Source organism: Rhinoraja longicauda, chromosome 4, assembly GCF_053455715.1.
Source record: "Rhinoraja longicauda isolate Sanriku21f chromosome 4, sRhiLon1.1, whole genome shotgun sequence".
In the NCBI taxonomy this organism is placed as follows: domain Eukaryota; kingdom Metazoa; phylum Chordata; class Chondrichthyes; order Rajiformes; family Arhynchobatidae; genus Rhinoraja; species Rhinoraja longicauda.
In genome coordinates, this window is record NC_135956.1 from 30,330,844 (window position 1) to 30,356,613 (window position 25,770).

Consider the following 25,770-nt stretch of genomic DNA (forward strand, 5'->3'; position numbering starts at 1 on the left):
ACTAGGTTGAAACCGATGGGGAAGGCATCCCATCTCATTCAGAAAGAAAATTGCAGTCTGCTATTTCAACATCAACTGTAAGAGTATAAGAAGGAACTGCAGATGCTGGTTTAAACCGAAGATAGATACAAAAAGCTGGAGTAACACCGCATCTCTGGAGAGAAGGAATGGGTGATGTTTCGGGTCGAGACTCCTCTTCAGACTGGTGAGGGATAAGGGAATCCTAACCAGTCTGAAGAAGGGTCTCGACCCGAAATGTCGCCCATTTCTTCTCTCCAGAGATGCTGCCTGTCTAACTGAGTTACTCCAGCTTTTTGTGCCTATCAACTGTAAGAGTTGCTGCTTCTGGCTGACACTGCTTGGTCCCAATAATGACCAGCTTGCCATGAATTCCATTTCCATTAAATAAAATTTGGCTTTCTTCCAAGAGACAAGCCTTGCCAGCTAGGTATCTCATTTACCATTTAATTCAGTTCTTTGATGGCAGTATCAACCTCTTTTACCTATAACCAAATTATTTAGGGTCAAATACAAAAAATATTTTGTTCCCACTCCTGCCTTAGCCTCAAATGTTATGTAGTAGGTTTTTACTAATCTGTCACTGCAAGTCTTTGTACACCAATATATGATGCAGATTACCTGCATAATATATGATTCCTTTTCCACTGTGCATTACCATTCTCAAACTTTTCCACCCGCATCAGTCTCAGCCCAAAACTTGGCAAATGTTTTATCCGGAATGGCGGGACTGTCGTATGTTGAAAGGCTGGAGCGATTGGGCTTGTATACACTGGAATTTAGAAGGATGAGGGGGGATCTTATTGAAACATATAAGATAATTAGGGGATTGGACACATTAGAGGCAGGAAACATGTTCCCAATGTTGGGGGAGTCCAGAACAAGGGGCCACAGTTTAAGAATAAGGGGTAGGCCATTTAGAACGGAGATGAGGAAGAACTTTTTCAGTCAGAGAGTGGTGAAGGTGTGGAATTCTCTGCCTCAGAAGGCAGTGGAGGCCAGTTCGTTGAATGCTTTCAAGAGAGAGCTGGATAGAGCTCTTAAGGATAGCGGAGTGAGGGGGTATGGGGAGAAGGCAGGAACGGGGTACTGATTGAGAGTGATCAGCCATGATCGCATTGAATGGCGGTGCTGGCTCGAAGGGCTGAATGGCCTACTCCTGCACCTATTGTCTATTGTCTATTGTCTATCCTTCTTCTTGTCAAGAGTATTTTATTGTCATATGTCCCAAAACAGAACAATGATTTTTTTTACTTGCAGCAGCAGCAGCAGCAGCAGCATAAGATTAAAATAGATTAATAAAAACACATAACCCCCCTTCCCCACCTGGACTTTCACCTATATTCCTCCTTCTAGCTTCTCAATTTGCAACTCTTCAATCCTTGTGTCTCACTCCATCTGTCTTTTCAACTCTGGCGTTTGTCCACCATCTCCCTATCAAACCCGCCCTCACCTGTATCAGCGTATAACCTCCCACGCTTGGTCCTCTGTAACCTCCTCTCTTCCAACTTTCTCTCCCTCCCATAATTAGTCCGAACAATGGTCCCAACCCGAAACATCGCCTATCCAGGTTCTCCAGAGATGCTGTCTGACCCGCTAAATTACTCCAGCACTCTGTGCCATTTTTTTGTAAACCAGCATCTGCAATTCCTTGTATCTCCGTGTATTAACATTTTAATTGATTTATATTTTTTAATTTAAATGAAAAATCCTTCCCATCGCTCAACTATGCTAGTTTTCAATGTGACCATGAAGTTATGTAATAATATCAGAATAAATTTTGGGTTCAGTTAGTTTTGGGCATAATCAAATATTTTTAGTTGTTTAAAACAAAAGTTCACTCAAGACATGCACATATGATCATTATTTATTTAGTGCAACTAAATCAAAATCAACAATTCAGACATTGTTCATTATTTTTTGATAAAATCTTCAATATTCATTGTGTAAATATGAAGATTTTTTTGCTTCATTTCTACTGTTATGTTGCATTTGTCTATTTTCACTCCTGTCTGGCGCTGACCAGCATTCCATAAACTGATTAGATTGGTCAGTATTGTGGTCTATAGAAGCATCTGGAGGCCACATTTAGCATTCCTAAAGCATTGAGTCATGGAGTTTTTGATAACTTCCAATTACCTGGACGTCCTGTCTCTATACATTGTCATCCCCCAAAATTAGGTCTTTGGCTCCTTCACTACTTTCTTGAACAAGGAAGTTCCCAGTTCCCCTCCAGTAGCACGCTCATCATTAATTTGTACCCTCAACTACTTATCTTTCAGTTCCTCCCAATTTCTGCAGCTCAAAGGCACAGCCATGTCCACTCAACAGGTCCTGATTATACCTGTCTTTCTGTTGGCTATGTGGAACAGTCCTCATTCCAGGTCTATTCTGGTGCACACACCCTAGCTCCCACATGTCTTTCACCTCATTGGAACTGCTTCTTGCACCCATATGGAATTGGTCAATTTCATTATCTTTGCCAGCAACTTGGCAGCACTGTGGCGCAGTGGTAGAGCTGATGCCTCACAGCGTCGGAGACCTGGGTTCAATCCTGACCTCAGGTGCTGTCTCTGTGGAGTTTGTATGTTCTCCCTGTGATTACATGGGTTTCCTCCATGTGCGCCGGTTTCCTCCCACATCCCAAACATGTGCGGGTTTGTTAATTGGCCTCTACAAATTGTCCCTAGTGTGTAGTGGGATAACTAATGTGAATGGGTGATGAATGGTCGGTGTGGACTCGATGGGCCAAAAGGCCTGTTTCCAAGCTGTAGGTTAAAGACAAGAGGGGAAAGATTTATTAAGAACATAAGGGGCAACTTTTTCGCACAGAGGTTGGTGGGTATATAGATTGAGCTGCCAGGGGAGGTAGTTGAGGCAGGTAATAATAACAACATTTAAAAGACATTTGGACAGATACATGGATAGGAAAGGTTTAGAGGGATAAGGGCCAAACACAGGCAGATGGGACTATCCCTGATGTGGAATCTTGATTGGCATGGAGAAATTGGGCTGAGGGTAGACACAAAATGCTGGAATAACTCAGCGGGTCAGGCAGCATCTCTGGAGAAAAGGAATAGATAACATTTCAGGTCGAGACCTTTCTTCAGACTAAGACTCAGGGGACAAGGAACCGAGAGATATGAAAACGTACATAGAACAAATTAATGAAAGATATGCAACAAGACAGAGATGATCAAGGAAAAATGGAGCCCACAAAGGTCCATTGTTGGCTGTTGGACTGGTGATAACGAGTAATGCAAACAATGAGATTCAGCAAGACAACAATGAAACTAGTGCTATATCTAGGGTGGGGGAGGGATGGAGATAGAGGGGATGCAAGAGTTACTAGAAGGTAGAGCATTCAATATTCATTCCGCAGGATTGTAAGCTGCCCAAGCTGTTCCTCCAATTTGTGTTTGGCTTCACTCTGGCAGTGGAGGAGGCCCAAACACTCATGCATCCCTGTCAATTGATTCCTGAAATATTGCTGTGACACAGCAGACTTAATTATACCTGGCCTCTGTTATTCATTCAACATAGACACCCGTGCATCTTTCCCATGCAATATTTCTTTTGTATCTCTGAAGTTTAATGACACAATGATGCTTCCGTGATATACTTGAGGAAAGCTAAATCACACTCTCTTCCTCAGGCTGTTGCAATTCAATGATTTATCGTCACATGTACCTCGGTACAGTGAATTGTTTTGCTTTTGCATACAATTCGGTATAATCATACAGCAGACGTTACCTCGGCAGTACACAAAGAGTCCCCTTGTGTCTGGCATCGACAAAGTTTCAGAAATTCTTAGTACAGTCATCGTCTCGCAGCAGTGAACTAGCACCTCCCCCTCCCCCTCCCCCTCCCCCCCTTTCAACTCCACCTCCAGCAGCTTTGATCGTGCCAGTTTGTTCTTTCATCCTCCTGGCAGTTCTGCTCCGTGGCTGACCTCTTATCCAGTGGCTCCAGTTTTTATTGGAGAGTTTCCTCCCTTCCCCTGGGAGCTCTAATCATTGCTGGAGCCTGGATTGTAACACGACCCCCTACTTTCTTCCTTGAGTTGTTATTTATCAGCTCCTCTCAACGTGTTAATTCTTTGCCACAGCAAAAGATGTTTTCCCTACTTCACGTTTGCTTCTCTGCAAAAAAAACCCTCCATGTAATTAGAATTGAATGAAGAAAGTCAAACAGAAGGCTGGAGATGAAAGTAGTTGAGATAAATCGCACATGGTAAAAAGAGCAAATGGACAATTGTTTTTCAATGCTGGAGTCACAGATGTACCAGCAACAGGAGATAAAAGTCCTCCTTTAATGCTATTGGTAAAATGTTTAATGTGATTTCAATAAGAAAATGAAGGCAAGACCATTGTAGGTGTATCCTCACTATAATTCAAAATGAGGTGAGAATAATTTTATCAACAATGTGTATGAAAATAAGAACCAAGGATAAACCAATAATAAATATTGATCAAAAGATACAGGCTATTTGGCCCATTGAGTCCACGCTGTTCATCAATCACCTGTTCACACTATTCTGTTATCCAACTTTTTTATCCACTCTTTACACATTCAGGCCAATCTACAGTGGCCAGTTAACCTACAAATCCACATGACTTTGGAATGTAAATGATAATATTTCAAAGCTGGTAAAGCATGGAGCAACTCAGCGGGTCAGATAGCATTGCTGGAGAAAAGAAATAGGTGATGTTTTGGGTTGAGACCCTTCTTCAGAAGAAAGGTCTCAACCCAAAACGTTTCTTTTCCACAGAGATGCTGTCTGACCCACTGAGTTACTCCAGCATTTGTGTACTCCAGGTTTAAACCAGCATCTGCAGCTCCTTCCTACACAAAGCATGGAGCAATTGCATATCCATATCGCATCTGTAAAGAATAGCTATTTCTTCAAATATTTCCATTTTATCCCCAAATATTAACTATTGCAGAATGGAATCACATGGAAATTTTAAGGAAAGCCTGGAATGTGCAGTTTGGATTGGGAGAAATTAATACCATTTCCAGCCTGAAGACTAATTTTACATCCAGCTTGATCCTGGATGCTCAGTACTGGGACCCTCTAACTACAAGTGACCAGCTGCACTGCAGACCGGATTTCACAGTTGGTGAGGTCGTATTCTCAGGTTCACCAGCTGTGCAAACTTTCACTCTCATTGATTTTTTGGTGACATTTCTGACATTCATAAACATTCCAAAGCATTCTGAGGCTATTAAGAAGCAAATGTTGGGGCTTGCTTTACCAATTGATTCAGGAGCATGAATCACACTCGACTAGGGATGTCAACTGTCCCGTATTAGCCGGGACATCCCGTATATTGGGCTAAATTGGTATATGGGACCACCCTTGTCCCTTATTAGGCCCAGGGGGCGCTGTAGGCCCGGACGCTGTAGGCCCGGACACTGTAGGCCCAACACCGTAGGCCCGGACACCATAGGCCCAGACAGTGTAGGTCAGCCATGATCACATTGAATGGTGGTGCTGGCTCGAAGGGCCAAATGGCCTACTCCTGCACCTATTGTCTATTGTCTAGGTCTGGACAGTGTAGGTCCGGACAGTGTAGGTTCGGAGCCCTGGGCGCCGCCTAACGGCGGTTGCGCAGCAACCCGCCTCCCGGCCCGGGCGGCCGCCATTGGTGGAGCGGGAGCATGTGACCACTGACGGTGACGTCACCTTGTCTCTTATTTGGGAGTGTGATAGTCGGTACCCCTCCCGTTGATGCCGTTCCCTTCCCTTCAGCTTTCCCCTCCCACTGGGGAGGCCAGTACTTGTGATGGACAGGGGAATTCAACTCCACACCCCTGTCAGAAGAGTTGAGAAATAGTTTTATGTCTTCTCGTCTTTGGTATTTCCAAAGGAAGTTGTATGTCCTATGTTGGAATCTCGAGCAAAAAGCACTCAAAATAAATTGAGCAAGATTAAGGCACTAAACTCAGTTTTGCACCCTTAAGACAATGAAATAAATTTAAACTAAATTAAAACAAATAAAAAGGTCTATTTACCATTCTTGTTGCAGTCATTTCATCTCATTTACTTCATTCAGTTCAGCTGTCAGGTTTCTGAATTGATAGGCTGAAAGTCTGAAGAAGCCTGTTTGACTCTATGAGAAGTCCACCAACAGCTTGTGCTTGGGAATACTAAACGATTAAGTCCAGAACTGGTGGATTCAAGAAGATTCACTATTTTCAAAATTAACTTTGTAACCCAAGCATTTGGAACGAAATGTGTACACAGGTGTGCAGGAATGTGTGCAGGGAGGGGAAAGACCAGGACAAATCAGAGCCGGCAACAGATGGCCTCATGTGTAGAAAGGAACTGCAGATGCTGGTTTACACTGAAGATAGACACAAAATGCTGGAGTAATATAGTGGGTCAGGCAGCATCTCTGGAGAAAGAAAATGGGTGACGTTTTGGGTCAGAACCCTTCTTCAGGCTGAAAGATAGAGGTGGGGGGGAAACTGGAGGAGAGAAAAGGTCAGAACAAATCAAGGCCGGCAACAGATAAGCTCAGGAAGAATGAAGTTCATAATGGCCCATTGTTGGCTGGGAAGATGCACTAACACGAGGGATACAAAGATGCCATCAGTGGAATTAGTAGGTCGACAAGAGTGGGGGGGGGGGGGGGGGGGGGGTAGGAAAGCAGGAGTTACTTAAAATTTGAGAAATCAATATTCATACCGCTGGGTTGGAGGTTCCACAAACGAAATATGAGGTGCTCTTCCTCCAATTTGCTTATAATCACACACTTACAGTGGAAGAGGCCCACAGTATCTGCAGTGGAGGAGGTAGACAGTGAAGGAGGAGACAGAAAGGTCAGTATGGGAATGGGAAGGGGAGTTAAAATGTTTGTCAACCAGATCCCTAGGCCAAGGAAGATTGAGCATAAGTGTTCAGCGAAAGGATACAAAGGTGCATTTTACATAAACTAGATTGAGATCGAACTAAACTTATTTTACATGGCAAAAAATATTTGCAGAGTCACAGAGTGATACAGTGTGGAAACAGGCCCGTCGACCAAACTTGCCCACACCGACCAACAATGTTCCCACTACACTAGTCCCACTCGCCTGTGCTTGGTCCATATCCCTCCAAACCTGTCCTATCCATGTACCTGTCTAATTGTTTCTTAAACAATGGGATAGTCCCAGCCTCAACTACCTCCTCTGGCAGCTTGTTCCATACGCCCACCTCCCTTTGTGTGAAAAAGTTACCCCTCAGATTCCTATTAAATCTTTTCCCCTTCACCTTGAACCTATGTCCTTTGGTCCTTGATCCCCCTACTCTGGGCAAAAGACTCTACGCATCTACCCGATCTATTCCTCTCATGATTTTGTATACCTCCATAAGATCTCCCCTCATCCTCCTGCACTCCATGGAATAGAGACCCAGCCTACTCAACCTTTCCCTTTAGCTCACACCCTCTAGTCCTGGCAACATCCTCGTAAATCTTTTTGAACCCTTTCAAGCTTGACAATATCTTTCCTATAGCATGGTGCCCAGAACTGAACACAATATTCTAAATGCAATCTCACCAACATCTTATACAACTGCAACATGACCTCCCAACTTCTATACTCAATACTCTGACAGATGAAGGCCATTGTGCCTTAAGCCTTTTTGACCACCTTATCTACCTGCGACTTGACCTTCAAGGAACCATGCACCTGTACTCCTAGATCCCTCTGCTCTACAACACTATCCAGAGGCCCACCATTTACTGTGTAGGTCCTGCCCTTGTTCGACGTCCCAAAATGTAACACCTCACACTTCTCTGTATTAAATTCCATCAACCATTCCTCAGCCCACCTGGCCAATCGATCCAGATCCTGTTGTAATCTTTCACAATCACTATCTGCAAAACCACCCACTTTTGTATCATCAGCAAACTTGCTAATCTTGCCCTGTATGTTCTCATCCAAATCATTGATGTAGATGACAAACAGTAATGGGCCCAGCACCGAACCCTGAGGCACATCACTAGTCACAGGCATCCAGTCTGAGAATCAGCATTCCACCATCACCCTCTGCTTCCTTCCACGGAGCCAATTTGCTATCCATTCAGCTATCTCTCCTTGGATCCCATGCGATCTAACCTTCCAGAGCACCCTACCATGCAGAACCTTGTCGGACGCATAACTGAAGTCCATGTACACAATATCTACAGCTCTGCCCTCATCAACCTTTTTGGTCATGTCTTCAAAAAAATCAATCAGATTTGTGAGAAACGACCTCCCACATAGAAAACCATGCTGACTATCCCTAATCAGCCCTTGCCCATCCAAATGCTTGTATAACCTATCCCTCAGAATACTCTCCAGTAACTTACCAACTACAGATGTTAAGCTCACCGGCCTAAGGTTCCCAGCATTTTCCCTGCAGCCCTTCTTGAAAAGAGGTACAACATTTGCCACCCTCCAGTCTTCCGGCACCTCTCTTGTATTTAAGGATGACTCGTAAATTTCAATCAGGGCTCCTTATATAGAAACAGGCGTCAGATTCACTGAAGTGGCTTTCCACATTATCCCAGTGCACTGAACATGTTCCAGTTCAGATGAAGGGTCATAGATCTGCAATGTTACTCTAAACTTAAGATAGACACTAAATGCTGGAGTAAGTTAGCGGGCAAGCAGCATCTCTGGAGAGAAGAAATGGGTGACGTTTCGGGTCGAGACGTCACCCATTCTTTCTCTCCAGAGATGCTGCTTGTTACTCCAGCATTTTTTGTCCATCTTCGGTTTAAACCAGCATCTGCAGTTCCTTCCTACTTCCTCTCTCCTCAGCTACTGCCTGACCTGCTGTTTCCATTATTTTGTTTTTCAGTGTCTGCAGTATTTTGCTTCAGGAAGCACCTATCAAAATAATTCACAATCCTACCACCTCACATTTTACATTTTCATATAATTAAACTTGATTTTATTTCCCTTTTGAAACCCCCCTTGATACCAATTTGAAACTTGATTTGCCATTTTAAGAATGCAACCCAACATTGCCTATGGAAGATATTCCACTTTGAAGATATTCCACTGTGCTCTTCATGCACTTTTCATTGAGGAAGCAGGCAATATTCAAACTGTGTAAACTTACAAAAATAGGAATCATGCTGTACCCAGAATTAGTGTTGTGAAATGAAAAGAAAATCTGTAGAGGCTTATAATTTGTTTAAAAAAGTGTGAATAATCATTTAATCATAAATATGTTGTCCTTTTGCATACTCCTGAAAATTGGCAGCAAGTATTTTCTCAATGCCCATTCAGCTTTTTTGGGACATGTTGCAGTCTAAAAGGACCCCTAGAGGCCATTAAAGAACATGCTAGGTTTTTGTATTTTTCATTTATCTCAATGTGGAGACAAGAGTTGACGCTTCTCCTGCCTCTACACATCAATCATCTAGTGTTGGTGTCATTGCATGATCCTGCCCTTTCAATCACTTTCCTCCTCCCCAGGACTTGCTCCGTAGACTGAATTTAGGAAACTTCCAACTATTAGCATCAACATCACCTAGTATTGTTTTACTTCGCTTCTACCAAGGTAAAATTGATAAAATTGATGAAAACTAGGCGTGTTTTCAAACGCTTGCCCAGAGGTTCATGCTGATTTGAGTGGGAAGACTGGGAGAGAAAGTGTTCGATTAATTTCCACCGATGAAGTAATTCATCGGAAGATCATTTTTTATGACAGCAATTAACCCCTTTAATGTTTTGACAACACTCTAGTTAAAAGTACAAAAATGATAAAGCATTTTTGATTAACTGATAACTAGCTTTTGCCTAAATGCAGGAAACATTGTGATCCACTGTTACAAAATGTAGTGCATTTATTATGTTATTAAAATTATGATCTGATTTGAATAATTAGGAATATCATCTCATTTCTGATCACACCGTATCTGGCAGTATACATTTTTTGGTAAATGCCACTATGTTTATGCTGAGAGTGCGAGACCGAACCAATTTATTTTGCCAAGAAGAGGCTTTGTCCCGGCCCCACCTCTTTTCCAGCTTTCTCCACCCTACCACAATCAATGTGAAGAAGGGTCCTGACCCAAAGCATCGCCTATCCATTCCTTCCACAGATGCTGCCTGTTCCACCAGCACTTTGTTTTTTGCTCAAGAATCCTTGGGTCTCCAGCCACAGTATCTCACTTGCTGTCCAAACCCATTTAGTACTAATAACTATGTTGCAATTGGCAGCGGTTAATTTCACAATCTTGCACCCTCTTTTAGCTTAAGAGCATGCTTTGCTTGACGTGACTGACTCTGCAGAAACCAAGAATCAAATCTGTTTTCTTGGATTTTATAATTTAGTGCCATGATAGCTGCTGTCCTTACCAAGTAGGCTTCTGGTGAGCTGCTTACTGTTATTTCCACTTTTCACTAGAGAATTGCTCAGATCACAGGTTTCAAACGCTATGACAACCAAAAAATTTAATCAGAAAGAAAAAAATGATTAGATATCTTAAAACTCATATTTGAAATGTCACTACTGCTTCCAATGCCGCGCCTTTACTCCAGCATATTGTAGCATGTGTTTGCAACTAATGTGGACCCAGCAATGTACATACATTAAAAACAAATGTGAAGCAGGTTTTATACTAGTTGGACCAAGTTGCAACAGAACATCGTTATTGGTCAATGAAATAGCGATAAAACTGGAATAAGCTTTCCAGTTGCTGGACTAATCAATCAATAAACCTTAATGAGATACATCTTTCTAGGACCACTGCTAACATTGGAAATTTCATTAATTTCTGTGTTGTTTCATTCAGCCTACAGCAGTACTGTCACCAATTCATACCAATAAAGCACTACATTCTGAAATAGAAGTTGAATTGAAAGTGCTTTCCGTTCCTCTCAGCTTTGTTTACATGCAATGCGATTTATCTGCTTTGCAGGTCGCAGTCAGTGGTGGAACCAGGTGTGCTGAAGCACGAAGACAGGAATGATGATAACACCCAGCCACTACTGGCTCTGGATTGAACAGTGTTCACTACATGTCTGGATCTCAGAGGTGCAAACATTTATAGAGCATTTGCTTAAACCAAGTCACTTTCAGCTACGTGTTTCTTTCCATCAAAATGGCAAAATTCAGGTATCATCAGCTTTCTTATCAGAACAGCCAGAAATTGATTAAAATTGTGAAATTCTGTAAAATAAGGAACCTGAACGATTTTCTATCGGTGGTAGAGCACCAGCCAGTGGCTTTGGATTACAGATATTGGTATTTTGCTTACAGAAGGGGAAAATTCATTAATACAGAACTATTTAGGTCTTGATAATAGGCATGTAATTTTCCAACACATTTGTGCCTTCCCAAGAAAGGCAGTGCTTTTATATTTCAATATCAGATTGGAAAACTCAAAACAAACAAGTTTCAAACTGAAGGCAGGAATGAAAAATCGTTTATTAATGTGCCAAAGATCTAATAGATCCAATCCTATTTATTTTCTGAATGAGCACCAAACATCTATTAATGTATTTTAGTTAAATTCAGTAAACTTTCAACCAACTTTGCCAACCACAAAGCTGTTTAAATAATTGGACAAATAAACAAGAGTTGATCAAGTTTTTTTTGTGCTTTATTTTGGGAAACATCAGGATTAATATCTTATACCGCAGGTTACAATGCTTTTGTGTTCAACAGTAGATCACAGACATTCCTCGCAGCATTCTTCACTGGAATTAAATGTTTACTAATGCAATCATTGTTCTTAATAAGAGTTGCATAAAAACCTAAAGCAAAACTTGTGAGAAGCATACAATTATTAATTTCAAAAATTATTTACAATTGGAGATACAGTACTGATATCTGCATAGTGACAGTTGCAAACACAGAAAAATGCCAGATGCACTCAGCAGGCCAGGCAGCATCAGAATTCATGAACTGACTTGGAATGTTGACTCTGTTCCTCTCTCTACCGATGCTGCTTGACATGTTAAATTTCTCTGATATTTTCTATTTTGGTTTCAGATTTAGTTTTTGCTTCAAAAGTGGTGGCTGCATTTTATTCAAAGAATACTAGATTTATACTCTTTATCAAAAATGTATATTCCATTTGTTCCAAAACTAAATTGGTATCTAAAATGAAAGCAAAGCTCAACTGCACTTTGTGTCACTCAGTATCTGAGAAGACATGATTCACATTTATAAAAAATTCTCAATCTCTTGAACACAGACCATGTGATTCGCTAAAACCTGCTGTGCTCAGAATAAAAGAACCACGCCCACTTTCAGGAAATACTTCAACGAAGTATCAATTTGACAAGATACCAGAACTCATAATACATACACATAAAACTCGAGGCCTATTCATTTGATCCAATGATATACAGTAGCTTTGACTTCTGAATGAAAATCCCAACATATCAATGACAGGATCAAGAAGAATTTCAGTGCAGTAGTGGACTCAAACAAAAAGAAAAAAAAACCTGTTCATAAAAAGTCAAAAATAAAATCTAATTTACTTGTTCCCAGCTAATAAAACGGAAAGCAGCAGGTTTAAAAAAATTCCTATAACATGTAGTCCTTTGAAACAGAAGTGAATTGGTTTTTGACACTTTTTGAAAATTAGTGTAAGCTATTATATCCATTTCAAAGCTGAACTGCTCTGATCCCCTATTAACTATACAAAACAAGAATTTATCTGATGCCTGGGACCGGAAAAGAAAGTAATCACCTGCTTAATGTCAGCTCCCACCTAAAATACAGCACCATGCGATAGCTACCACTGGCTCTTTAAACTTCCATGTACAATATTTCAATAAGTAAAACAATTTTACCATACTAAATAATTTTTAATAACAATTATCTAAATGTTACAAATCTTTCAAATCACTCACCATGGTTTTATTTATGACTAAAAAAATGCTTCTTACTTTTGTAACATGGAAAACCAAAGTCAAAGGGAAAACTGCTTTAAATCTCATTGAAGATCTCGCTAATGTCACTTTTTTGACTTTGCCCCGACAATAAACAGATGTCTAATTTGATCAAAGTCACTGGAAGGCTGGGTACTGTGCAGCTTTAGTTATCACTGCAAGCATGTAGACTTTAGTGCATCTGAAAAAGAGGTAAATAAAACAAAGCCACAATGCACATGGTTACCATAGTAATGTAAAGTTAGGTAATTCAATATATAGAACTCCAATAAAATCATCATGGAAATGATAGACAACAATAAACCAGATTAACAGAAACAAAACACTCCTTCTGCTTCTGCAGCTCATCCAATTCCCGTGTAGTTCGGTCAATAAATCCACCAGAACTGGCATTCGTAGAAGTAGTCCAACAGAATTAGATACACAACAAAAAAATAAGAAACAATTTAAATTAAGGTACACAGCTATGTTTCCCAATGTTCTACAGTTTAAATTAGTGTGCCAAAATTTACTAATAAATAATTGGAAATTGCTGTTTCCTACATTGTGGACTAACTTGTAATCTTCAGTTCTCCACAGGGATCTGACTGCTCACATAACTGCTCTGAGACAAAATTATCTTGATTATTCCTATGTGGTGAATTCAGTCCTCCTAGTGTTGCCCCTGCAACATAGAGTCTGTCATTTGTACTTAGCGTAATAAATTTGAATGTAAAAACATATGGTCACTATTGTAGATGTATTATGGCTGTCACTGGCCATCTGCTTTTTGGCATTTTGCACAGATGCATCAGCCAGCTATTGGATGACAGTGCCTCTCACATTGGCATTTGTTCATTTTTGTCACACTAAAAAAGTTCAACGTTGGCATCAAAAGCAGTTAGTATCTCATGGGAAAGCAGTTTGAGTTCTTTTCATAGAATACATCTAAGTTTACACTCAAAAGGATTCTACTTTTATAAGTGCAGCAAGCAACACTGAAAATAAACTTACTCTACTTACAATATGCACGTTAATTTCAACTCCTCTTGAACCGTGAGCACTTGTGATACTGCTGGGGGAATGACTTTGGATGAGTTACTAAGCACAGTGTGGGGGAAACTAAGTATAAGCACAGATACATCTGTTAACTCAGGATGCTTCAGTGATCATGTCATTTCAACTATGTGTGTTAATCAATCTCGCTCACACTGTCAGGCTTAGTAACTTCTCAAAGGCAGCTCTTCCATTGAGGGGAGAAGCATTGATTATGTAAACAAAAAGAAAATCCAAAATTAAAAAATAGGCCAAAACAATCTAAATTAATATTTGTTGTTAATTTTTCAGAAAGTGCACTGGTACATAAAAAATGAATTGTCAGTGTAAGCCAAGAAATTTCAGTTAAACCTGTGATAGAATATACACAGTGACTAAATACAATAATGGAAAGCATTGATTATCTTTATATAACTGGTCAATATGTAAAATTAAGAAACTCGTGTACAGTTAATATAATCAAAATATATACAGATTGATTCCATGTGGAAATACTAAAGACCAGTTGTGTGAATGTAACAGTTTGTATGCCTTATGAAAATTAGGCAGACCATAATCAGCGTATGTAACATAGTGAAAAACCATACAATCCACTTTGATTTTCACAATGAAGAGATTGTTCAATGGCTTGAGACAAGTATTTTGTACATTGAAAATGTTCTAATTACGATATAAAAAAATGCAATATATTGAACTTTCTTCTGAAGATCTCATCCATCATTGGTCATTGTGTCTTTTTTTTTTAAATTGGAAGAGGTCAGAGCTCAAGTTTTCATTACCTAATATAAAAATAACCTCCCCTTAAAAATACTCCTGGAGATTCTTCATCTAATCAACTGATAATTTTTCTCCCCAAAGTAGATATCCTTCAATCTCGGAAAACTCCACTGTACTAAGAGTTAAAAAAAAACCTAAAGAACTCACTACACTTCATAACATGATCATTTCTTCATTTAACTCAACTGCCAAAATTTCCATGTTTACGTTATGTCCCACACATGCGATTAGATTGGTGAAAGTGTTCTTCGTTGCTGGGCTGTCAGCTCTGGGTGCCACACATCCACTATGAAGATAAGTCTGTAGCTGTCAGCGTCTTGCCAAACCTCATGCTCAAAGGAATCGTCAAAGATGATCACTTTTCCCTCCTTCCATTCTCTGCCAAAATAGGAGAACATTGAACTTGGATCAACATCTGTTGAAAAGCAGTATTGAAAATCACAGCAACTGTCATCAATGTTATTTTGAGAGAATATGAAAAAAATATATTTTTCCTAAACTGAGACATCATTAGATATGATACAATATTCATGCATGGTCTGGGTGAAATAACCAATGTCATTCACGATTTATTAAGTACAGGCTGGGTGCATACGTAATTAACCTTGGAGTTTTGAGAATTATCCAAAATCTGAGGCTGCCCTTAAATAATAATGGGGCAGTTTGAGCATTGTCCTGAAATCACTGGCCACCTGCTCCTGGGCCATGCAGTTGGTTCCATGGTGGTCTCAAGTGCAGTTTTCTCCTTGATTCTCAGTTCCCAGCACTTTACAGTCTCTTGCATTCACAGAATGGCATTGTCTCCAGTTGAAATCACCATCCCCAGGTTATTTAGCTACAAATGTTATCACAGTTACTGGGCTATTGCATGTTATGAGTATGTCACTGAATATTTAGTAACACTTACAATTTGATAAAACAGTGCAAAGTATTTACATTGACACATTAATAAAAATTCATACACTTTAAAATAAACTGTGTTCAGTTCTGGTCGCCCAGCTGCAGGAAGGCTGTCTTTAAGCTGGAAAGGATGCAGACAAGATTTATGACAATATTATTAGGACTAGGGGGCTTGAGTTACAAGGAGAGGCTGGGAGGCCGGGGCTGTTTTAAGTGGCATGAAGGTGGTTGAGGGGTAACCAATAGCAGTGTACAAAACCATGAGGGGAATAGATAAAATGGATGATCACAGGGTTTTTCCTAGGGTAGGGGAGTATAAAACTAGAGAGCATAGATTCAAGAAAGAGAGACACGAGCGGTGACATTCTTACATAGAGGGTGGAGGGGATACATGGAACGAGCTGCCAGAGGAAGCAGTTGAGGCAGGTACAATTACAGTGTTTAGAGGACATTTGGACCGGTGCATTCCTAGAAAAGGTTTAGAGGTATATGGGCTAAATGCAGGCAAATGGGACATCTTTGTTGTTATAGACGAGTTGGGCTGATAGGCGTGTTTCCATGCTATATAATTCTATGACACTATTTGTAAGATTGAAACTAACTAAAATTAGCAATAGAAAATAAGTGCTTTCCAATCTGCAGGCAGCCATTTTTTCCCATGGGACTGCTGTTAGTTAAATTTAGTGCAGGCCAATTAGTATTCTTGGACGCCAGTTTGTGAGTCCACGTCGCCGTTTACATTCAACCAGTACAACAGAGGGACAGGTAGCAAGCAACACAGTGGATGGTGTTGTCCTTAGCACTGACCCAAGACAGCGTTGGAAGCTGGGACATGCACTGAGAAAAGTGCAGGAACATGAACCTATCCATGTTCTCCAGAGATGCTGCCTGGCCTGCTGAGTTACTTCAGCATGTTGTGTCCTTCTGAGAAAGTAGGTCTGACACAGCATTAGTACTGGTATCGGGTTGGAAGTTCTGGTTAATACTTTGGTTTGGAAACTTATGAGTGGGTGAGGAAGATTGATATGGATGGTGGGAAATAGAATGCACTTCTCAATGACCAACTGCAATGTGGGCATTCCAAAATCTGGCAGGTGCCTTACTTTTGGTAATGGAAACATTTCAGCTTTTCAAACGATAGAATTTTTTTAATTGAAAAATTAACATTCCATTTGAAAAATATTAAATGGTTATTTGGGATCAGGTCTAACAATTATTGTTTAAGCCCTACAAACATACTTTAAAAACAGCGTCAGATCCATTAAAATCAGCTGGTGGTCTTGAAATGAAAAATAAGTTATTTAAAATGTAAATGTAATGGATGCTACCCTGAAGTGAAATTTTCACAGCCAGTCTTCAAATGGAAACCTTGAAAGTACAGAAGTAGATTGGGAAAAACTAAAAACAAATTCAGGCAAAATATTCATAAGAGCAGTGGCCATAATCCATGGCTAGTCATTCTTTTTTTTGCCATTTCACCAAATTAATTCTACCTCCCTGGAACAAAACATTAAAATATTTCAGCAGCTTGTTGATCTGATTCTGATTAAATTCAGTAACAAGAAGAAAACCGCACCTGGTGTCATTCGCACAGCGTATTCTACACCCCTGCTTCGGAATAACCAGGCCAAGATGCATTCTTAGGCGGCAGTTAGTTGGTCCAGTATGAGGCCAGACATGTGTCCCGGGCTGCATAATCGAATACTTAATCTAAAAAGAATGCACAGTAAAAATTAAATTCCCACGTTTTAACTCCAATTCCTCCAATTTGACGACGTTGAAAAAACCATCCACGCATTCATTTCCTCCCGCCTAGACTACTGCAACTCCCTATACACTGGGATCAGCCAATCATCCCAGTCCCGCCTGCAATTGGTCCAAAACGCCGCAGCGAGACTCCTGACGGGCACCTGTAAAAGGGACCACATCACCCCGATTCTGGCCTCTCTCCACTGGCTCCCAGTACAGTACAGAATCAACTTCAAGCTCCTCCTATTAACATACAAAGCCCTAAATGGGCTTGCCCCCCACCTCTATCAAAAATCTTCTAACCCACCACTCTATCTCAGGTCGGCCGACTTGGGGCTACTCACTATCCCGCGGTCTAGGCTTAAGCTCAGGGGTGACCGCGCTTTTGCGGTTGCAGCTCCTACACTGTGGAACAGCATCCCTCTCCCCATTAGGACTGCCCCCTCCATCGACTCCTTTAAGTCCAGGCTCAAAACCTATTTCTACTCCCTAGCGTTTGAGGCCCTCTGAGGGGGGCGCTGTGAACTGTTTATGTATGTGCTGTTATGTTTGTGTGCCATTGTATGTTCGTTCTTAGTACCTGAACTGATGTACAGTACTTTGGGCAACCTGGGTTGTTTTTAAATGTGCTTTACAAATAAAATTGACTTGACTTGACTTAACTTAACTAGGATGTTGCCAGGACTCGAGGGCCTGAGCTATAGGAAGAGGTTGTGCAGGCTAGGACATTATTCCTTGGAACGCAGGATGATGAGGGTTGATCTTATGGAGGTGTATAAGATCCTAAGAGGAACAGGTAGGGTAAATGCACTTTTTTTTTTTACCCAGCATAGGGGAATAAAGAACTAGAGGACATAGGTTTAAGGTGAGGGGGGGAGGGGGAAGATTAAATAGGAACCTGAAGGGCAACTTTTCTTTTTACACAAAGGATGGTAAGTATATGGAATGAGCTGCCAGAGGAGGTTGTTGGGGCAGGTACTATCACAATGTTAAAAAACATTTGGACAGGTAAATAGATAGGATAGGCCTTGGAGAGATATGGGCCAAATGCCAGGCAGGTGGGACTCGTGTAGATGGAGCATGTGGTCGATGTAGGCAAGTTGGGCTGAAGGGCCCGTTGCCATTCTGTATGACTCCGTTTACAATCGCTTTTAGAGTTTGACTAGTTTAGGATGATAATTTTACAATAGTGGGTTAAGATGGTTCTGACATTTTTATTATTATTAACATTCCCTTACTACAGAGCAGCTTGCCAGGACTGAAAACTCCTGTGAGGTTCGGAAACAAATACCAAGAAGATTAAAGGCTAATAAAATTTTAAAGTACAGGCTACTTGTACATAAAAGTCAGAAAGGATAGGACTGATATTGGTATTGCTGAACATTTGTCAGATATAGGAAAAACTAGAAAGATTTAGAAACTGGGTGACATCTGGAAAACAAATTTAGCATCTGCAAAAGGGAAGGTCTTTGAAATGATCTTGAGAGATTGATTGGGCAATTCTTTGACTAATATGAATTTGTTAATGACAATCAGCATGGATAAAAAAAGGAAGGTCATGTTTAATAAACCTGAGGAGTATTTTTTGAGGCATTCTGGGCACAATAAAATGAACAATGGTGCTGAATCCCAAACTTAAAGTGTTAAAACTTTGGTAATTAATGCTCAAGGTAGATTTATGTAACAAAAATGATGGTATGGGTTTGGATGGAAAATTTCTGTAAAAACTAATAACTGAGGTTAGACAATAAGGCCATAGACATCTAAATGCTTTGATAAAAGGTCTTTGATAAGGTTATGCAGGGAAGACTGCACTGCAAGGTTAGTTAGCACGGCATCCAGGGAGAATAGTTGCTTAGATACAAAATTGGTTTCATGGAAGGAAGCAGAGGATGATGGCAGAAGGTTGTTTTTTAGACAGGAAGCATGTGACTAGCAAGTAGTATAAGAAGATAACTGCAGATGCTGGTACAAATCGAAGGTATTTAATCACAAAATGCTGGAGTAACTCAGCAGGTCAGGCAGCATCTCGGGAGAGAAGGAATGGGTGACGTTTCGGGTCGAGACCCTTCTTCAGACGTGAAGAAGGGTCTCGACCCGAAACGTCACCCATTCCTTCTCTCCCGAGATGCTGCCTGACCTGCTGAGTTACTCCAGCATTTTGTGAATATGTGACTAGCAATGTGTCTTTGGGATCGGTACTGGGCCCATTGCTGTTTGTGGTTTATATCAACAATTTAGATGAAAATGCGTAAGGCATGATTAGTAAGTTTGCAGTTGACAATAAAGTACGTGGTTTCAGATAGTGAAGATGGTTATCCAAAAATTACAGCAGGATCATGATCAGTTGGGCAAGTGGGTTGAAGAATAGCTAATGGGGGGCAGGACCTTCACCATGAATGTTATAGAGCAGAGGGATGTAGGAGTACAGGTGCACAGTTTCCCGAAAGTAGCGTCACAAGTAGATATGGTGGTAAAGAAGGTTTTTGGTACATTGGCCTTCACCATTAAAGGTATTGAGTTGGGACATTATGTTACAGCTGTACACAACATTGTTGAGGCAGTGTTTAGAGTATGTGTTCAGTTTTGGTCATCCTGCTACAGGATGGATGTCATTAAGCTGGAAAGAATGTAGAGTAGATTTGCGAGGATGTTGCCGGGAATCAAGGGCCTGAGCCATAAGGAGAGATTGGGCAAGCTAGGACTTTATTCCTTGTATTGCAGGCGGATAAGGGATGATCTTATAGAGATGTATAAGATCATGAGGGGAACAGATAGGGTGACTACACAGAGCCTTTTACCCCGGGTAAGGGAATCGAAAACCAGAAGACTTAGGTTTAAGGTGAGAGAGGAAAGATTTAATAGGAACCTGAGGGGCAACTTTTTCACTCAGAGGGTGGTGGGTGTATGGAATGAGCTGTCAAAGGAGATAATTGAGGCAGGTACAATAACAACATTTCAAAGACACTTGGACAGGTACATGGATAGGAAAGATTGTGAGGGATATGGATCAAATGCAGGCAAATGGAACAACCTTAGATGGGGTGTCTTGGGCGGCATGGATAAGCTTTGCTGAAGGGACTATTTACGTGCTGTATGACTCTATGACCCTATGAGACTACAGAATGTTGGTTTTGAGAGCATGGCTATTTTATTCATGTGTAGTGGTCTTCACTCAGAGCCGTCTGTCTGGAGCTGAGGTCAATTGTGTAAATTGCCCCATGTCCAACACATTGAAAGTAATGGACATGAAGTAAATCCTCCAAAACATAGTGGCCATATCTAGATTATGTTCCCCCACATATGCTATGACCACTCGTATTTCAAATAACCAGCCATCAATTATCACCTCTGTAACCTTGGAGTGAGATGCATTTAAGACGATATAGTTAGCCACTTATTAGTGAACAAATAGCACTGTACCCGTTCTACTGCTTGATGACAATTATATAATCAAGATCTCACTTTAAAAACTAAAGCAAAGAAAAAGGGTTGTACAATCCAAATCAGAAGGAGCTACAAATTTTAGATAAAAGGTGAATGTAGAAAATCATACATTAATGAGAATTAGTGGAAAAAAAACAGAACTGCAGGAATTGAATTATTTGTGCAATAATACAAAGATGATGGTAACTAAAACAGTGAAACAACCAAACAATGTTTCTACTGTAAAATCGGCAACCCTTGGATAAACAAGAGGAGAAATAATTCATGTCAGCAGAATTAAGTAATATTCCATTAACTTTGAGATGAAAGTAAAAGTACAGCTTTATGAGAAAAGGTCAAGTAAGTTGGACATTTGGGTACATGAAGTAGAAATTTCAAGCTAATCGAATTTGAAATTTTGAGGAGAACTGACAAAATAGATCAGCCAATTTCTTAACTAAATCGAAAGATTTAAATACCATTTGAGGAAATTAGGCTTTAGAATGCATGTTTGCTGCCATATTTTCTATATAATAAGGTTGTACAACAAGAAAGCATCTATCCATCATTCCTTGACATTAAGCAACATACTACGCTTCTAAGAGCAGGTCAGAGGCTGGATAAGTGACTATCCTCTTACTCACAAATCCCTTGCAAATCTACACAGCTCAGAAGGGTGATGAATACCGATGCATGTAGATGCAAGACATTAAAAAATCTAATCATCATCCAGTTTGATCCTGACCCCTCCTACCACCTATAAAGAATTTCCCATTCTCTCTGTGATCTCATGAGTTTTATTCAGATATCCCTAGGACCTTTGGACTATCTTTAAGTCGACTTTACTGGACTTTATCATGCACTAAACGTTATTCCCTTTAGTATGTATCTGTACACTGTGAATGGCTCAATTGTAATCATGTATTGTCTTTCCACTGACTGGTTAGCAAGCAACAAAAGCTTTTCACTGTCCCTTGGTACATGTGACAATAAACTAAGCTTTACAAAGATGTGCTGGTAACTTAACAGCAAAACGAATCAAAGGGGAGTTGTTGAACAAATAATTTGCAGAATTGTGAGTTATTGTGGAGAATGAAAATTGTACTGAAGGGCTGGTTCCTTGCAAGCTGGCATGGATCCCATGAGCCAAATGGCAGCCTCCTCCGTTGTCATAAAGTGTAACTATGAAGTGACTGTTTGGGGACGCAAGGAACTGCAGATGCTGGAATCTTGAGCAAAATGCAAAGTGCTGGAGTAATTCAGCGGGTCAGGCAGCATCTGAGGTTGGAACAGATTGGCGACTTTTGGGTCAGGATTCTTCTCTGGTGTCTGGAAAGGGTCCCGAACCAAAACATCACCTATCAATTCCCTCCACACATGGTGCCTGAGCCACTAAGTTACTCCAGCGATTTGTGTTTTGCTCAAGCCTCCTGCTTGTTTCAGCCTCCTGTTTCCCCTCCGCTATCATGCTTCTGAATGGTCCCTCCATAAGCTAGGGTACTGTTTGATTCAACTCTACCCCATTGAGGACATTGGACTTTGTCTGAGGAATTGATGCGTTACAATGCTGAGAACTATACTCTGCACTCTGTATCTTACCCTTTGCTCCATCTATTGTACTTGAGATTGAACTGATTATATCTATGTACAGTGTAACTAATCTGTTTGGATAGCATGCAGAGCAAAGCTTTTCACTGTACCTCAGTACATGTGACAATAATAAACCTAAACCTCTTGAGGTGAAAAGACTAGGATGGCAATATTTGGGAACTTTAAACAACTCTCACGTCAGTTGTTGAATTACCGAATGACACTGCTCCCAATCTACTCTCCACAGCTGTTGACAAATACTCTTGTAATTAGCCTTCCCACCAATTTAGCACTTTCCTAAGGTCCAGTCGTAACCTCCGTGATTGTACCTTTTAGCCCTTCCCAAGCTATTTGGTGTAAAAAAGACCCACTTTCAGAAGAAATGTCTCATTCCAGTGAACTTAAAGGTAGGACAAGGTGCAGGTGCATGGATCAAAAGCATGCTATCAACCTTCAAACTACTTAAGGGATAGTAGTTTTACTGCTTATTAATTGACAACTGTCCATCGCAAGGCTCAGGATACAGAGCTTGAATATCTTTCAACATAACCCATTTCTGTCACTCTCCCTTCAACTGTTGCAAACATGAATAATCTTAGTTAGTATCAGCTGTTCTTTATGCCACATTAGGCAATATGTCCATGTTTGACTTGGGAGTCCCACGAAGAGCTTACTTTAATGTTATTTGATATTTGCTGACGAGGGACCATTAATAAAATGTACTCCGAAAAAAGAAATACACTGCTACCCAGCCTGTAAGGAATTAGTATCAACGGGAGGAACTTGGGGCAGTCAATGGAAGGGTCTTGAGAGCAGTCAAGTGTTACCGTCGAAGAAGTATTAGTATCGTGTATGAAGGTAGACAAATCTCCAGGGCCTGATCAGATATGTCCGAGGATATTGTGGGGAAACTAGGAAATTGCGGGAGCCCTGGTTGAAATTTACGAGTCGTCCTTAATTACAGGTGAGGCTTCCTGGACTGGAGGCCTGTGACTAGTGATGTGCCTCAGGGTTCGGTGCTGGGCCCTTTACTGTTTGTCATCTACATCAATGATTTGGATGAGAACATACAGGGCAAGATTAGCAAGTTTGCTGATGATACAAAAGTGGGTGGTTTTGCAGATAGTGAAGATGGTTGTGAAAGATTGCAGAGGATCTGGATCGATTGGCTGTGATATCTAACAAAGGCAGGACCTACACATTGAATGGTAGGCCTCTGGGGAGTGTTGTAGAACAGAGGGATCTAGTAGTGCAGGTGCATGGTTCTTTGAAGGTCGAGTCTCAGGTAGATAAGGTGGTCAAAAAGGCTTTTGGCACATTGGCCTTCGTCAGTCAGAGTATTGAGTAAAGAAGTTGGGAGGTCATGTTGCAGTTGTATAAGATGTTGGTGAGACCGCATTTAGAGTATTGTGTTCAGATCTGGGCACCATGTTATCGGAAAGATATTGTCAAGCTTGAAAGGGTTCAGAGAAGATTTACGAGGATGTTGCCAGGATAGAGGGTCTGAGTAGGCTGGGTATCTATTCCTTGGAGTCCAGGAGGATGAGGGGTGATCTTATAGAGGTGTATAAAATCATGAGAGGAATAGATCGGGTAGATGCGCAGAATCTCTTGCCCAGAGTAGGGGAATCGAGGACTAGAGGACATAGGTTCAAGGTGAAGGGGAAAAGATTTAATAGGAATCTGAGGGGTAACTTTTTCACAGAAAGGGTGGTGGGTGTATGGAACAAGCTGCTAGAGGAAGTAGTTGAGGCTGGGACTATCGCAACATTTAAGAAACAGTTAGACGGGTACATGGATAGGACAAATTTGGAGGGATATGGACCAAGTGCAGGCAGGTGGGGCTAGTGTAGCTGGGACATGTTGGCAGGTGTCGGCAAGTTGGGCTGAAGGGCCTGTTTCCATACTGTATCACTCTATGACTATAACAGGCGTGTACCCCAGTTTGGTGGTGTCAGTCTCAGAGTTTACTGAATCCTGGTGGCCAGTGTTGATATTCGGTTCTTCTATACTTTAGACTTTAGAGATACAGCATGGAAACGGTCCCTTTGGCCCACCAAGTCTGCGCTGACCAGCGATTACTCCGGACACTAGCACTATCCTAGTGGGGACAATTGACAATTTATAGAAGCCAATTAACCTACAAACCTGCGCGTCTTTGGAATGTGGGAGGAAATCGGAACACTTGCGGAAACCCACGCGGTCACAGGGGGAACGTACAAACTCCATAGTTGGCACCCGTAGTCAGGATCAAACCTGGGTGTCTGGTGCTGTAAGGCAGTAACTCTATCACTGCTCTGCCCTAATGTTTAGTATCTTCCATCCAGTGCACACCACAATGCTTCGGCAGGTACTTGGTCTATTAATTTCATGAGCAATGACACAGAGGGAGAAAAACGGTCACATACTGCCAGATAATTGGGATATCTGCAGAAAGATCAGAGCTCCTGGTCTTGTTCAGAAATGACTGAATATGTGAACAATGAAATTAAGAAAACATTCAGAAACAATGATATTCCAATCAATATTTGTAAGAACACGACATGGTGTTTGCATCCAGTTCCATTCCCAATGCCTGATGCCAGTTTTTACTCCAAGCTTCATCATGACTAGAGATTACCAGGTGGACTGAAGAAACAATTCAAGGATGTTCTCAAACCTCCTGATAAAAGTGAATTTTCTTAAACTAAATTATGGGAGAAATTGAGAAGTAGAATTTGGGTCGGCACTGAGAACCTAGAGTTAATTTTTCAGGCGGCACACATAGAAGCCTAGCATAATTGTTGGAGGAAGCACCCCAGCTTCCAGACTCCTTGCGCAGTGGTGGGCAAAGGTGACAAATTGGACCAGGGAACTACCATTTTTTAAACATTTAATAGTGCATGTACAAATACCACATCATTGCCCGATTTAATCCACAATTACTGTTTGTTTTAGATTCAGACCCCAAGTATGTACAGACGTGGTATCAAAATCAATACTAGAAGCCTCAGACTGGAACTGGGAAGTGGGACTTACTAACTAACTGTGGACTAATATCACGATATTGAAGACATATTACGCTCAACAACCAGTCTCAATCACTCTCAGCCACTGTGCAACAATTACAACAAATCAGAGTTAAAAGCCTCATGCACTATGTCTGATGAAAACACATATGAAATGCAATTTCATTTAAGTTGCATAAGCTCAGAAAGTTAAAATTAATGTTTCTTGCTAGTGGTTACTAATTTGTGTTAAACGGAAGACTTTAAAGCTAGTCATCTTTACTGAATAACACATCATTCTAATCTATATATCTTAATTTTGTATTCCTGAAGGGGCGTCTCCAGATAGTCACCAAAGAACTAAATTGCTTCTGAATCTCATTTCATCTTACAATTG

At 40.9% G+C, this 25,770-nt stretch overlaps 2 protein-coding genes across 9 annotated transcripts in view; one reads left to right on the plus strand and one right to left on the minus strand.

Annotated features, from left to right (window-relative positions):
* LOC144592669 (clavesin-1-like) overlaps positions 1 to 14,912 on the plus strand; it is a 69,777-nt gene extending 54,865 nt beyond the window's left edge. For 4 of the 5 annotated variants that reach the window (XM_078397449.1, XM_078397451.1, XM_078397450.1 and 1 more), the window contains exon 6: positions 10,926 to 14,648. In XM_078397449.1, the coding sequence (XP_078253575.1) occupies positions 10,926 to 11,010 (85 nt within the window). In that variant the 3' untranslated portion in view covers positions 11,011 to 14,648. Of the gene's footprint in view, positions 1 to 10,925 lie in introns of all 5 variants that reach the window. The other variant, XM_078397453.1, reaches the window with a different exon arrangement.
* The window catches only part of unm_hu7910 (un-named hu7910), a 175,871-nt gene continuing 161,709 nt past the window's right edge, over positions 11,609 to 25,770 (minus strand). For all 4 annotated transcript variants that reach the window (XM_078397441.1, XM_078397438.1, XM_078397440.1 and 1 more), the window contains 2 exons: positions 17,198 to 17,331; positions 11,609 to 15,099 (listed from right to left, as the gene is read on the minus strand). In XM_078397441.1, the coding sequence (XP_078253567.1) occupies positions 14,949 to 15,099; positions 17,198 to 17,331 (285 nt within the window). In that variant the 3' untranslated portion in view covers positions 11,609 to 14,948. The remainder of the gene's footprint in view (positions 15,100 to 17,197; positions 17,332 to 25,770) is intronic.